This window comes from Lagopus leucura, unplaced genomic scaffold (assembly GCF_019238085.1).
Source record: "Lagopus leucura isolate 7727_CA_CO unplaced genomic scaffold, USGS_WTPT01 178-3_obj-0_obj, whole genome shotgun sequence".
Classification (NCBI taxonomy): domain Eukaryota; kingdom Metazoa; phylum Chordata; class Aves; order Galliformes; family Phasianidae; genus Lagopus; species Lagopus leucura.
In genome coordinates this window covers 5,620-20,592 of record NW_024967934.1, presented here as the reverse complement: position 1 = coordinate 20,592, position 14,973 = coordinate 5,620, and the positions used below count along the sequence as shown (strand labels likewise).

The window sequence follows — 14,973 nt, the reverse complement described above, 5'->3', positions numbered from 1 at the left end:
ATGGGGAGGTTGGTGGCCCTGCATTGGTGGGGGGTTGGAGCTTCGTGATCCTTGAGCTCCCTTCCAACCCAACCATTCTGTGATTCTGTGAACCGTACATCAAGTCTTTAAAACCCAGTGCATTCTGTGCCTTCAAGCTGGAGATTTCACTTATCTGTGAGGTGGTAACTTAGATTTCAGTGCACCTCTGATCTTAGAGAGTATTTCAATTGTGTTGTCCCTGGGTGTTCTCAGAAAATTTGTTTTCTCCAGTTACCACAACCAAATTCTCACTAGTGGAGCTTGTGCATTAGATCTGAAGGAGACCTTTATTTTCATCTGTTATGTGGGTGGGAGGATTTAGTGTGCTCACTGGCTTTTGCTGCTAGTGGGGATTGAAGTTTCCACTTGGTAACATGCAGATTTTCCAGATACTCATTTGTGTTCTGAGCCTGGTAGCATAACACCTTATAAGTACATATAGTGACTGTGTTCAAGAGCTGCTGGATTCTGTCTCTTGGCTCCCAGGGAAATGAGACCCACAAAAAAGCAAGCATTACTGACAGCTTTCCCACCACAGCTGCGCTCTTTCAAGTCTTCCAGCTAAACCAGCCAAGCCAGCTTTCATCCCCTTGTCCTTTCCCACTAAAACACAAGTGACTTCTGCATCTTAATAGGCATTTCAGAGCACCAAATGTGAAGAGATTAGCATGAGCAGAGTTGTTCTGTCCTCCCTTCAGTGATGATACGATGACGAGTCAGAAGGGATGTCCTTGTGCCAGCACAGCCTGGTCAGTGCCATGTTCTGTGGTGCAGTGCTAAGGCTGCCTTGGACAGGATGTCCTCCTCATTGGTTGATTCAGAGGCATTTGTCTGAGAAGGGATACCAGAATATGGTGCAATTGGCCAGCTGAGCTATCCCAGGAAAGTCACAGAATGGCCAGGTTGGAAGGGACCCCTCAGGGATCGTGGATCTCCAACCCCTGCCACATGCAGGGCCACCAACCCCCCATTTAATACTAGAACAGGTTGCCCAGGGCCCCATCCAGCCTGGCCTTGAGCACCTCCAGGGATGGATGGGGCATCCACAACCTCTCTGGGCAGCCTGTTTCAACACCTCACCACTCTCATAGTAAAGAATCAGGTTATAGCATGTTCTCATCACAGTCATCCCAGGCTGCAGTTAGCAAAGGCGGTGAGTTTAACAGAGATAAACACACCAGTGTAAATTTACATTAGGTAGATTTTTATGCTTTGTCACTTTTAATTAGCTTCCATCAGTTCAGAGTTGTTGAGAGATGGTTTTGGTGCAGGTAGCTTAGCTTTTGTAACTTTGTGTCCAATGAGCTTATCTTTAATGTTCTGTCCCTTACTGCAGGTGTGCTTGGAATCAAAGTCAAAATTATGTTGCCATGGGACCCAAGTGGAAAGATTGGCCCCAAAAAGCCTCTTCCAGATCATGTCAGCATTGTGGAACCCAAAGAAGAGATCTTGCCCACCACCCCCATTTCAGAGCAGAAAGGTGGCAAACCAGAACAGCCAGCCATGCCGCAGCCAGTTCCCACTGCCTGAGAGGTGAGTGCCTGTGAGCAGCAGGAGTGAACTGTGCATGCAGACTCAGTTGAACTGCACACTGAGCGTGCCCTTCCATGAAGATGTGATGATGAGTCTGAAAGGGAAAGTCCTTGTCCAAGTGCCCTGCTTCTTGCTGTGTTCTACAGCATGGGTCTGGGGAGCTTGGGTCAGAATTTGAGTGACCTAGAGGCATTTGTCTGAGAAGGGCTCAATGCTTGGATGTTTTAATGCTATTTTTCAAGCAGTGGTTGTACTGGTATCCAGTTGAGGTTTGACTCTTAGAAGCCAGTACATCAAGCTTGATGTTAGGCTAGTTTCATTAGTAAATCACCAAGTTTTGAACTCCTGTCTTTCCTGCTGAGTCGCTTCTATAATGAACTGATCAGTGGAAATTCTCTGGGTTGTCACCGATGAAAATGTGCAGCCTGGTGCTTTTGAAAGTTCTGCCTGTTTTCTGTGAGGGGGGCAGCAGGGGGCACAGGGCCTAAAGCCTTTCCCAGAAGGCTTCCTTAGCTGCTAGTGAAAGCCAGCCTGGGTTGTGCTTTGACTGAAACTCCTCACGAGAACAAGAAGGGTTCAGGGGGTGTGCAGGGCTGCAGTGAAACAAGGGGATCTGACTAGCAAGACTTGCTCGTGTAGGGGGAGGTCGTTGGCTAAAATGTAGGAAGTGAGAGATGTAACTGGAACACTTGGAGTTGCCTTGTTCAGCATTTTGGGTAGGAAAATAGCTGTAGGAAATGATTTGCCACCATCTCACTCAGTTTTTTTTATTTGTTGTTTTTTTTTTGTTGTTATTGTAGGGTTTACAACATCTGCAACCAGAAGCTTGACTGTCCTGAAAACATCTCTTAATAAAATCACAAAAGACAGTGTTTGTGGAGGTGCTTTTCTTTTTTGCAAGGTATATTCAGGAAGAGCCTGAATCTTTGGTACGAAGGAATTTCTTTGCATTTCTTACAGCTTGTGTGACCTTCTGGAGTGAACTTAACAGATCCTGATCTAAACAGAGTGGGAACAAGGTGCTAATTTCTAGAGAGAGGTTTGGAGTCCACTGACAATTACATTGCAGTCTTTCTCCAAGGCTTCCAGGAGGGGAGCTTGTTTAGCAATGTCCAAAGCAGTTGCAATCTCTCAGGCTTCACTTGAAGTATTACTGTATTTTCTACTAAATGCTTTTGTCACCTCTGTGTTTCAATTTCCCTTTCTACTGAGAGATGTTTGCTGTGTGGCTTTCAGGGCTATGGAGAAGAGCTTCACATCTCCTGTTAGGAAAAGTAACCTTTGTCCATGGTGATGTGGAACGAGGGCACCAAGTCTACCTGAGTTGAAGATGCATTTGGACCACAGAAATAGGATTGGAGTTTTGAGTGGTTCTTGTGGAGCCCAGAATTGTACTCAGTGGCCCTTTTGTGGGTGCCTTTCAACTCATCGTATTCTGTGATCCTCTGGAACTTTGTGGTAGGCATTCACACGTTACATGAGGAAAAAAAGTACATTTCTTTGTGTGTATGTAGATTTCAGACCTGTCCTAAGCACTTAAATGCACACATATTTAAATGCTTGAGGAAAAACTCATCTTCCTTTGAGGCTTGAATAGACAGTCTCTTAATTGCTCTATTGCAAACTGGCTTTAATGAGCTGTGGGGTTGCATGGATAGATCCTTAAGTTGAGGATTAGATGAGGTAGACAGGGATGTGTTCTCTCTTCTGTTCCACTGCTGTGTGCAGAGTGTTGGTGCTGTTCTTGCCTGCTGTGGTCTGGTGAAAGCCCTGTGGCTGGAGAAGTCAGCATGAGCACTCCATTAACTTTCAGGCTGATATTGAAGTCACTGTGATGCATATCACAAGAGATAATGATGTTCACAAGCTTTTTGTTTGCATTTTGAGCAGTTTGGAACTCATTTGTTTCATTAAGTGAAATTATACAAACCTGCAGGTTTTTTTTTTTCCTTAGGAAGAGTGCCTTTACATCCAGTTTCCCATTTTCTATTGCATTTGGGTCAGGGCAGTTCCAGATAAGTGTACAGACGGGAGGAGAACTCACTAAGAGCAGCCCTACAGAGAAGGATGTGGGGCTCCTGAAAAGCAGGACAGAAGTCAGCAATGTGTGCTCACAACCTGGAAGGCCAGCAGTCCTCTGGGCTGCACCAACAGAGGGGACAGTGGGCGAGGAGGGGACAGTCCCCCTCTGTGTGCCCTTCTGAGGCCCTGTATGGAGCACTGCATTTCAAACCTGGGGCCCCCAGCACAGGAGGGACGTGGGGCTGTGGGTTTAGAGGGCACGGGGATGCTCAAGGATGGAGCACTTCTCCATGGAGACAGGCTGAGGGTGTTCAGCCTGGAGAAGAGAAGGCTTTGGGGGGACGTCCTTGTAGCCTTTCAGTACTTGAGGAGAGCTTTCAAACAGCAGGGAGACTGACTTTTTGCAGGATCTGGTAGGGATAGGACAAGGGTAAAGGGCTTTAAACAAAGAGGGGAAGTTTAAGTTAGATGCCAGGTGGAAATTCTTCTCCTGGGGAGTGATGAGGCTCTGGCACCAACTGGCCAGAGAATCCTGTGGATTCTCTGCTCCTGAAGGCATTCAGGGCCAGGCTGAATGGGAGCCTGAGCAGCCTGATACAGGGGCAGCCAGCCCATGAAAGAGGGCTTTAATGTTCCTTCCAACCCAAGCTATTCTCTGCAGGAAATAGGCAGGCAACTTAAGGACTGGAATTTCATACAGACAGCATCAGGAACTGGTCTGTCTGGCAATGTGTGAGCGTGAGCCTCAGCCTTCCTGTTGCTGGCATCTCTGACAAGGCTCCTGGAAAGCTGGCCTGGCAGAGTGATGCTGGAGATGCTGGCTAGGTTCGGTAGAAACAGCTGTGCTGTCTCAGGGTCCCAGAAAACAAGTCTGATTTCAGGTTCCTGCACACATCTTACAGTGGACAGCTTTACTAGTTAACTGTATCATTAAACTGCAGTCCTCTCAACGATAAAAAACACGTTTGTAACAAGACAGTCTGGGAGTAAGAAAGGCTCAGGAGCTCTGGAAGATCTGAAGTAGCTTTAACTTGCTTGAAATGATGCCGTTGTAGGCTGATGGTGTTGTGAGACTGCCAAGATTGGTGCTGGGGGGGGGATGCTGCAGTTTTCTGCAGTAAAAAAGGCTGTGATCCCTCAAGCACCTGGTCCTTATTCAGGCTCTGGGGATTTGCACACGGATGTGTGCACCTGCCTTTTTTTGGTGGAGGGAAAAGAGAAGATATCTGCAACTCTGCTTGTGGCTGAGTGGCAGATGGTTGCTTGGATAGCCAGCATGTTAATCCCTTTCCAGCAGTGGAAAAACAGGCCAGCAGTGTGAGACCTTGCCAGATTTTCTAAGGCTTAGCTTTGTGTTGACTGAAGCGACAGGTTCTTGCTTTTTTCTCCATTTCCTTTGACTGTATCTCAGCCAAAGAAGCTTTCAGTTGAGCAGTCAGCAAGGCTATCTAACAGATATTTGCTGCCCAGTTGAATGTCACAGCAGGGAAGGGCAGCAGGTCCTCCTGTCTGTGCAGTGTTAAAGATGCTCGACACTTGCAAGTTTGCATACTTAGTAACAGAGCTCCTTTCCTATGACACAGACGTCATGGGAATTCGATGTGCACACGCAGCATTGGTCTATAAATTCCAGATTAAGGCATGCTAGATTTAATAACGCCAAGGAATGTCTGGAAGTGCTTTTTTTAAACACAGTATTTTGTCTCCTGCCAAGCCTTGCAAGTCGGTCTGGCTGCCCAGGGGTTCACTGGAAAAGTTTTATTTCAAAATTATACAACGGTCATCGTGTGGTACAGGGACAAGAGAAGCCATAGGCCAACTGCATCCAAACGATGCGAGTTACCCTATCTGCTGCTTTGCCCGCCCCTTCTCTCCCTGCCCCCCCCCCCCCCATCTTCCATAACGTGGTACAGCATATGGGTTTCAGTGCGCTGATTCGTCAGGTTGTGCAGCATACACGCCGGGTTTGAGGCTTCCTCTGCATTTGGGTACAGCCTTGTGGGTTCCCTCCTCTGCCCAACAGTCAGGAAAGCACCTGGGAGTACGAACTAGGAAGAAACTGAGGACAAGCCCTCCCTGCATGGCTGGCTTGGATGAGACTTAGGGCAGACCTGCTTTTCTGCAACTGTCAAACTTGCAAATCTGGAGAAGGTGCAGACAGGTTAAACTTGGAGTTGCAAGTTGAGTTTTTTGCTGTATGAGATCTCTGGTAAGATGCAAGAAGTAACAACTTGTTAGTTGTTAATAAATAAGTGGAAACAGTCACATGGGTGCTCTGAAAAAAGTGCAGTATTGGGCTTGTATGACAGCAAATGCATTGGCAGGAAAATACAAAGGAAAGCAATGCAGTCACGCTGTCTCTGCTCGTTCCAAGTAACTGCTGCTAACGTGACACCCCAGATTTCTCTTATTTCAATAGTCTTGTCATGTCTTGCTTTGCAGTGTGTCTCAGTGCACAGCAAGGCTTGTCTGACACATGCTTCAACGCTCTTGGGGTTGCATCAGTTCTTTTAAGTAGGATTAACCTGACAGTGTCCTTTAATCTGAGGAAGGTGGGATAAACCTCCAAGTTTAGGCTGGAGCAGGCTATGAAACTTGCTAATTATCAGACATAAATACGTACACAATTATAAATACATTTGTTTTTCAGTGTGCCCTTATCCAGGTCAGCCAGCAGGGAGCTAGAGGAGCTGCAGAAAAGGGACATTAAGGAGTCAGGTAAAGGAAATTAAAGCTTTATATTGAGGCAAGTGGAAGTGAGCCTTGGTCCACCTCCCTGCTAGAGGCCAGCAGGAGTCCCCTGGTCTGGTACAGAAGCTGATGGGGTATCAGCCCTGCCTCTGACTTGGGGAACCTTCACAGTGTAAACTCTTTCACAGTCCTGTGTGCTGATGCAGGAGCACCAGAAGTTTCTCCGTTTGCCTGGTTTGTTTAATTGGAGTTGTCAGCCCAAAAGTCTCCTTATAATTCTGAGAGCCACATAAATAATTCCACAGGTGTCTGTACAAGCCTGCCTCTTTGGCCTCTCTGCTGACATCTCAAAGCCACCTATTTTGCAGAACGTAGACCAAGGCTGCACCTGGCTTTGCAGTATTCTAGCTAAGGACTGACGGCTGGCTGCTGGGGAAGCATCTATCAGCCATCCAGAGCAGGGTGAGGCAGGACAGAAGGACACAACAGCACGGGATTTCAGCTCCTGCTTGTTGTCAGTGTCCTGTTCTGCTCCCAGTGGTACACTTGGGGCTGAAGCACAGAACCTGCTCTGGTTGTTCTGTTTTGTACCACTTGAGCTCAGCATACCTGTGCCTTCTGCCACAAGCAAGAAGCAACTGCAGAGGAATCAGAGCAGCTTTAGCATGGTGCTGCATGGCACCAAAGCAAGCGAAAAGCAGGCAGAACTAAAGGTGCAGAAGCATTAGAGATGGAAAGGTAGAGAGCTTGTGCCTTTGCAGGGCTGATGCAAGGTACTTAAGCAGGTGCAGGGAGGACCGAGGCGTAAGCCCAAACATCTCAACTGAAGTGCTGAGACAACACATGGCAGTTCCTGTCCACTTGGTTTCTTACTGTGCCAGGCTCCCCTGTTCTCTGGAGGTGGGTTTGTGCAATGGATTTTGTATTTAGGGGTGAGGTAAAGTGTATGCTGGTTTCTCATCACAATGCACCCTGGTCTGAATAGCACCCATAGTTCGAGAAGGATACAAAATAGTGTTTCCCCTTTTTTGAAATCCCCCCCTAAAAAACACGCAAACCAAAACAAGCTCTGGAAAAAAAAAACTACAACTCATCACGCATCTTGTCTCCTTTGGGCCTGACGAGCCTGCCAATGAAGAGAATGGAGTTGGTTTTGCTGTCCTTGATCATGAAGATGAAGGGGTGGTCAGCATAGAAGAGCTTGGGGTTCCTCATCTCCTCTCGGCCATAGATGTCAGCGTCATAAGGGTTTCCATCTGTGTCCCATTCAAGAGCAGCGGCATGGAAGACGTTGGATAAGTAAAGATCTTTCTTGCCAGATATCTTTGACAGGTCAGCCTTGGTTTTGTCAATAGCTTCTGTCAGGCCCAGGTCAGCCAAGTGTTTCTAGGAAGAGAAGAGAGGTCAGTAACCTTCCCAAACACGACACAGTGCAATCTGTTCCATCCACTGTCAGTCTAGGCACCAGAAAAAGATCTAGCCTAGGCAGTCCATTACTCCACTTCTCTCTCCCACCCCAAATAGCTGCAAGGCTTAACTGCTTTATTCAAGGGCCTCCCTTTACCTGAAGGTCATGGCTGACTTCCAGGACAACCTTAGGCAGCGAGATGGCCACAGATCTCTTCTTCATCTTGCCGGCCCAGGTCTTTAGCTGTTCCCTGTTCAGCAGTTTCTCAACCCTCTCCAGAGGCTCCACGTGGTTTGGCATGATAAAGATCATGCTGGAGAGCTTGTGAGCCAGTGGCATCTCTACCACCTGGAGCTTCTCTGCCTCATCATCGTAGTAATTGTAGAGACCTTGAAGTCAGAATCAGAGATGGGAAATGGTGAGATGCAGGGTATGGGCAAATAGCCACAGCCTTTCTGCCAGTTCATCCTGGGCTCCCCTGACACTGAAGGAAGAAAGTCTCAGTGCCATTTTGGGAACTGGCCCAGCTTCATTGGAGTTGGCAGCAACTCATAACTGTGGTTTTCATTCACATCATGAGTTAAGAGTTTATTTCTAAGAGCAGATCTAGATTCTCTCTGTTAACACAGACTGAATACAGCAGTTATGCCATGCTACGCTTTGTTCTCTCACTCGTTGCCCATGAAGCAAAGTTATCTTGGAAGCAGTTAGTGGAAAACTGAGCAACAGCAAGCTCATTTCAGCTGGTCCTGAGGCATGGGGCAGGTTTGCAACTTACCTGTACGATGCATCATTGGAACGCCCACCGTGTAGGAGCGGGTCACCATGAAGCCACGGTTATCCACCATCTTATGATGGAACTTCTCATCCCAGTGAGCTGCAGGAAAGAGAGATTCAGCATTTGAGAAAAGGGAGCACCAAAAAAATATATATATATCGTGCTCTGAGAAACCATATGCTTCTGGTGACCCAAGGTTGGTTTAGGCTGCTGTATATGGGCGTAAGGTGGGTTTGGGGTCACCTGTAGCAAGAACTGAAGGCAGCACTTACGCTTGAAGAACATGGCGTTGACAATAAGGGCTCCATCAGTTTTCTCAACATCTTTTGTGACTTCTGGGAGTTTCCCATCCGTGGTTTGGGCTGCCCACTCATTAATGGATTTCAGGGCACTCCTCTTGTCCCGAAAGTTGATCTTGGAGTGCTCATAGTTGTAGTGTTTCTTGCTGTTCTTCACAAAGTCATCGGCAAAGTTGATGGAGGCAGGGCCATACAAGCGGTTGCCGATCTTCCAGGTAACATTACGGGCTGTGCTGTTGCTCACCTCGTTGAGGAGCTCCGACAGCCCACTGTGCACATAGTCATCATTCAGCTTGTCTGCACTGAGCACGGCCTTGGCTTGGGAGGCAGTTGTAGCCTTGCCTCCAAGGGACACGAGGCCCAGGGAAGAAGCCACAACCACGGGAGACAGCAGGATGTTCTCCATGTTCTTGTCTTTGGCCATGGCGTGGTAGAGGTTGAAGGCCAACGTCGTGCTGCGGTCGGCCAACGTTGTTGCCTTGTCGCTCAGCTTCCTGTCCTCCGAGGGCACAGCTGCTGCGAGGCCACAGAGAGCGAGCACCAGGAGAAGCTGCATGGTTTTGGCAGCACCAAACACGTCTGGGGACCTGCTGGGCAGGAAGGGTTCACCATTAGTGTGTCCCAAGCCATCCCTGGAGCATTTAGAGACCCATCCAGTGAAATCCACACCTAGGCTCTAGGAGCATCTGCATCCGTGCTGTGCTTGCAATGCAATGATCCCAAATCCACTTTGGGCCTTCCCTCAAGCAAGAGACCAGGCTGTATCCGAAATGCAGGACCTGAGCATTTTTTGAATGAAAGCTTCCTTTCTAGCCTGTTTTTACTGTATTATGTTCATGCAGAATTGTAGAATCATGAAGATTGGAGAAGACCTCCAAGATCACCCATGCTACCATGCCCACGTCCCTCAGTGTCACATTCCCACGGCTCTGGAACACCTCCAGTGATGGTGACTCTCTGAGTCCCTGAACAGCCATGTGCCAATACTTCACCACTCTTTCAGAGAACAGATTTTCCCTAATATCCAACTTGAACCTCCTCTGGTGGAACTTGAGACCATTCTTCTCTTTTCTATGTACAGTCAATGACTTAAGGGTGGGGGAATGGGTATTTCTGCCCCCAGAGCAGCAGATCAAACCTCTGCACTGGTCAGGAAAAGCTAGAAGTGGGATGTTCCTGCTGCCTAAGGGCCACGTAGCACAGTTCCAGCCCAGGGCTAATGTATGGTGGGGGTTGTCCTCTACGGGGACCCCCACAGAACTCAGTGCCCAGCTTTTTAGGCACTAGATGGAGCACAAGAGCTTCCCACAAGGTGCGCCCTCCGAGAATCACACAATCCTTAAGGTCAAAAAAGACTGCTAAGATCATCTAGTCCAACCCACCCCTCCATGCCCACTGACCACATACCTCACTGCCACATCCCCATGGTTCTGGAACACCTCTGGGGGTGGTGGGGCCACATCCCCCTGCCCTTCCCCCAGGCAGCCTGTGCCAGTGCCCAGCCAGCAAATCCAAGGCTGGCTGTGCAGCTCTTGGTTTTGTCTGTTCAGTTTTGCCAGGAAGTCAGGGGAAAAAAGGGAGCTGCTGAAACCCCTCTTTCCTCCTTTTTAGCATCTATGTGCATTAGGTAGATGCATCTCGACATAAGCACACACATTCCCATTGAGGTCCAAGCTAAAACACATCCTCAGCCTGACCAATCCTAAATGCTGGTCCGGAAAGCTCACTGGAATACCAGCTCCAAACGAATGCATTTGTCCTCCAGTGGGTTGTTTGGCCTCCCTCTCTATTGAATGAGCAGCAAAATGTATTTGCAATGAGAAACCATCTGCCTACACCCCATCTCTAGCTAGACTTTTCCTCCTTGTCAGTTTCACAGTGCTCACAGCCAAGCCTGCTGATGGCCCATTCCCACCCCTTAAATCCCAATTTCGCACCCAAAGCCAGCACAGCTCCCATGGGGCTGCATCCAGTGGTTCTGTCCTCACACCCTGCTTGGAGCCATCCCAGTACACGCAGGGATGAGAGCATGGCTGTTTCAGGGTTAAAGCAAAGCCAGCAGGAAGCGAAGGGCCCGCTGGGATTACATATGGAAGGAAGCACGCACGCACACAGCCCGAAGCAAGGAGTGCGCAGTTGCACCAGGAACCCATTGCCAGCATGGGAGTTACGTAGCAATTTATACCCTAAAGCCCTTTTGGGAGCAAGCTTTCTGTTGGAGGGAAGTGCTGCACCAGCTGCCCCAAAGCCACAGGTTGAGCAAAGGGCTCAGAACTGCCCTTAACACACTTGAAGGCGCACCTGACATTGGGTGGCCGTTTAGAATTGGGAAGTTTTTGCTTTTTTTTTTTTTTTTTTTTTTTTTTTTTCCTCCCCCTTTCCTTTCTAAAGATACCTTGAAACTGTTTCATAGTGAGGTCAACGTTTGCCTTGTTCATTCTGAAAGAAAAGAGATACAGGGAGTAGTTCTCTTGCGAGCAACCCGCTGCCCACGCTGCTCACATCCTCAGCCTAAAAATGCTTCACTTCTTCAGCAAATGGCCAAAAAAAAAAACCCAAAAATCAGCCTGGGGCATTGGGCTGTGATGAGCGATTGCAGCCCACAGCAGCGAGATGGAGAAATTCCTCCTATTCTTCACTTAGGAGTGAGATTATGGGCAAATCGATAACCCAGGGTGGAAATAGATCCAGATAACAGTGGTGGAATGTGCAACAGACTGCATCCTCTCTTGCAGCCCTCCAGCCCAGCCCTACGAGGGGACGCCCCGTGCCAGCGTGGCATCCTGCATTGCTCAGCAGGGCTCTGAGGGATCGACCAGAACCAGGACTTTGGAGCAAATGCCATTATTTCCATGCCATCAGAAGGAGGTGAGGCTTTGTTAAGGCAGGCAGAAGGATGAGGTTAGTAGTCTTGTGCTGAGTGCTGGTCCCCAAGGTCCCCAAGGCTGGGCAGGAGCTGATGGCTTTCTCCAGCCTCAGACCAAGTCGGCGTTTCCATAATTCCCTTCTTCTCATCCCCCTTCTCCCCCCCCTAAAAAAAACCAAACACTTCTGGTTCAACTACACTGCAATCACCTCTAGCAAAAATGGTGGGGACCTTTGAACATTTTGCCTTTAGCACAGTTGGGCAAAACAGCTTATGGGGCACCCCATCCCCAAAACTCACCCATATACCTCCCCACCGCACCCCCAACCCACCTCCATGCAAGCCTTCACCCCCCTCCTCACCCACCCTCCCATACCCCTGCCCTATGGAGCTGGCCAGCAGCAGGCAGCCCCCAAATAACAACTTGCATCCTCCTCCCTTTGCAGTGCGGGTGCCCAGGCTCTCAACCCCCTTCCTTTTACCTTCGGAGCAGTGCAGGATCGGGGCTCACTTCCCTGTGCACCTCCCGGTCCAGAGGAGGGGGTATATAAGGGGCCGGCAAGAAACTTCTGGAAGTTGGGAAAACCTCTCTCAAAAAAAAAAAAAAAGAAAAGAAAAAAATCCAGCCTGGGGAGGGAGAAAGGAAGGGGAGGATCCGAGTGAACTCTCCCGGCCTCCCACCAATAGCAGGGAGCGGGCGGCTGGAAAGGGGGGGGATCCGGGGGCTGGGATTGAGTCCGAGTCCTAACAGGGCTCCTGCATTGATATGGGGCTCTGGAAGAGCTTTTTCGGTGCCCCCACTGCTTGGTTGTGCATGAGGAGGTGCAGGCTGTCACTGCTTGGGTGCAGCACGTCGTTGCACCTTCTGCAGTGTCACTGCTCTTTTTGCAGGGTGTTAAACTTCATGGCATTTCAGGCTGTTGCAACAGGCTCTGCCCGATGGACCAGCTGTGACCACAGGCAGCAGAGGTTTAACATCTGACTTCACTTTCAAGCCACATGTTGCCTTCTGAAATGTCTCCTTGTTTCCTTGGAGACCTGCATGTGCTCTGCAGGGACCTGATGGCCAATCTGCAGGTTTCTCTATATCCCAGTTTTCCTTACTGTACCATATCCCACAGACACTGCTTCTCCATCCATCTCCCCACCTGCATTAACCTCCCTACTCATGGCATCTCCCACGCTTCCAGACCTCACCTGCCTCACAGGTTAGCAGGTTGCCTGGTGTCTGTTCTTCATTATAACATAAGCATGATGTCAGTATCCTCATTCCCAGTAGTAATTCTGCAGTTTGGAAAGGGCTCATCTTCTGTTGGTGCCTTACAGCAGCAAATATTCACAGCCCCAAAATACTATGGAAAGAGTTAATCTGTGGACAGCCAGTGTCAGGTTGGTGGAGAGCTCCTGCAGTGAGGAATGTGAACTGGAGAAGTTTCTGTGCTGAGTCATGAGTACTGCACTCCACTTAGTCTCACCCCTTGTCTCATTTTTAAGCCGGTGTGGGATGGTTTTTTTTTGTTTGTTTGTTGTTGTTTTTTTTTAATGGCAATTTGGCAGCCCCACAGGGGCACAGTGATATTCTAGGTATCATAGAACCATAGTATGGCCTGGGTTGCAAAGGAGCACAGCGCTCATCCAGCTCCAAGCCCTGCTGTGTGCAGGTCGCCAACCAGCAGCCCAGGCTGCCCAGAGCCACATCCAGCCTGGCCTCCAATGCCTGCAGGGATGGGGCGTCCACAGCCTCCTTGGGCAACCTGTGCCAGTGATACCACCCAGTAATCAAACAGTGTGCTCATTGGTAAGTACCACATCAGCAGGAGGATGCTGCATCACTGTGTTGTGTAGCTGTGGTCTATGTCTCACCTTGCTTCTAATCACAGTGGCATAGAATCACAGAACAATGGACTGGTTTGGGTTGGAAGGGATCTTAAAGGCCACCCAACCCCATCCCTCCATGGGCAGAGCTACCAGGTGCCCAGGGCCCCATCCACAGCTGTGGGCACCTCCAGTGATGTGGCACCCACACCTCTGGGCAGCAGTGCTGTGGCCTCACCACCCTCCACATGAAGAATTTCCCTCCCATAATGCTGGGTTTGGCTCTGCAAATTGCCCTCAGAAGGCAGAGGTCTCAGTGTGTTGCTCCCTCTTGTAGAAAACTCCTGTCTACTCCTGTGGCTCTGTTCTGCAAGCACCTCGAGCTGGAATCAGCACATAACATCATTCCTCCAATTCTAGAAAGCAGCACCCAGAGCCCCCCTTGTTCAAGCTTTTCCCCCAGCTGCCATTCACCAGCTCTGATAGCAACCCAGAATGTGTTTTTCTCTGACAGTGCTGCTCACAGCAGCAACAAGAACTGGATCACAGCAGCAGCAGATAGCAGGTTTGTTCTGCTCACCAACTGTTTGCTTCTGGCTGAGAGAAGGCCCTTCCCAACAGCCTTTAGTACAGCTGAATGGATCCACGCGGTGTTATTTGCACAAGATCTGTTCTAGGGGAAATGTGCCAAAGGTCCCCCTCCCTGGGCGACCTTTTGGGTGCCAAGCTGGAAGTCATTTCTGGCTTGATGTGATTTTTTGTTTATTTTTCAGCAACGTGTGTGTGCAGAAATACCTGAACAAACTGCATTTCCAGCTGGCGGCTTCCCTGGGCATTGTGCATCCAGGCAGGTGCCTTAGGATTAGGAACACGGGCAGAGGGATGGGTTGAGGTTGGACTCGGGGATCTTGGAAGTCTTTTCCAACCTTAACGATTCGATGATAATGACCTCATGGTGGTGATGTGTGGAAGTTGGCTTCCTTCTGGGAAGGATCCATGGGGAGAGAGGGTTCTGCAATACCTTGAGCATCACGTTCTTGCACACCAGTGTACACTTGGAGCACTTTTCTTTGACTGGGGCTTGAATTCTTGGATGTGGATCAGCTTTATTACAATGGAATGAAAGAAAAGAAGTTGCTGGTTGCAAGCAATCAATCCACATGGGAAATGGTGCTGATCTGTACCAGCTCAGAAACCAGAAGAGCTCCTTCAAGCTCCCAGCAGCAGCTGCTTTCCTCTGCCAGGTTTTGGATTGCTCCACCTTCAAACCCTTCTGTCTAGTCACTTCCCGGGTAAGGATGTCTTTTTTTTTCCCCCTTCCCAGTAACACTTAAAATAAATTGTAAAGCTTTTCATCCTTCTCAAGCATTAAACTCCTTTGACAGAGTACTTATAACAGACTTGCCTCCATAAGGGGAATTTGGACTTGAATAAAAACAGCTCTTTGTGACTGAGGACAGGCAGCCAGCACAAACCTTTGCCTGATTTTTCCCCCTACTGCCCCCCCCGTTCATGCTATCATTAATTGCCCTGCACTCCT

The 14,973-nt window shown here is 49.0% G+C and overlaps 2 protein-coding genes and 2 non-coding genes across 5 annotated transcripts; 3 read left to right on the top strand and 1 right to left on the bottom strand.

Moving 5' to 3' along the window:
* Positions 1-713: 713 nt before the first annotated feature.
* Positions 714-861, top strand: LOC122193372. Its single transcript, XR_006182878.1, has one exon. It is a non-coding gene; the product is annotated as a small nucleolar RNA SNORD15 (small nucleolar RNA).
* A 435-nt stretch (positions 862-1,296) lies between these two features.
* Positions 1,297-2,423, top strand: RPS3 (ribosomal protein S3; the record flags this gene model as incomplete). The annotated part of the gene is made up of 2 exons (XM_042894142.1): positions 1,297-1,554; positions 2,355-2,423. A coding segment is annotated over one exon (255 nt), but the record flags the coding sequence as incomplete, so codon positions are not given.
* LOC122193373 lies at positions 1,624-1,760 on the top strand. The gene has a single exon (XR_006182879.1). It is a non-coding gene; the product is annotated as a small nucleolar RNA SNORD15 (small nucleolar RNA).
* A 2,896-nt stretch (positions 2,424-5,319) lies between the features above and the next one.
* On the bottom strand, positions 5,320-12,262 carry SERPINH1 (serpin family H member 1). 2 transcript variants are annotated; one of them, XM_042894141.1, is made up of 5 exons: positions 12,101-12,262; positions 8,726-9,342; positions 8,454-8,552; positions 7,832-8,064; positions 5,320-7,653 (listed from the first exon to the last, which is right to left on the bottom strand). In XM_042894141.1, exons 2-5 carry the CDS (start codon positions 9,306-9,308, stop codon positions 7,351-7,353), a joined length of 1,218 nt encoding a protein of 405 aa, XP_042750075.1. In that variant the 5' UTR covers positions 9,309-9,342; positions 12,101-12,262; the 3' UTR covers positions 5,320-7,350. The 2 variants fall into 2 exon arrangements, with proteins under 2 accessions (XP_042750075.1, XP_042750074.1); XM_042894140.1 differs by having other exon boundaries at positions 8,726-9,339.
* Between the last annotated feature and the right edge of the window lie 2,711 nt (positions 12,263-14,973).

Bases quoted from the DNA above. Each gene is read 5' to 3' on its own strand.
- SERPINH1 (XM_042894141.1), bottom strand. From the start codon at position 9,308: ATGCAGCTTCTCCTGGTGCTCGCTCTCTGTGGCCTCGCAGCAGCTGTG. The intron at 8,553-8,725 runs GTAAGTGCTGCC...TCTTTCCTGCAG, and splicing joins CAACGCCATGTTCTTCAAGC to CTCACTGGGATGAGAAGTTC. The intron at 8,065-8,453 runs GTAAGTTGCAAA...TCTGACTTCAAG, and splicing joins TCCAATGATGCATCGTACAG to GTCTCTACAATTACTACGAT.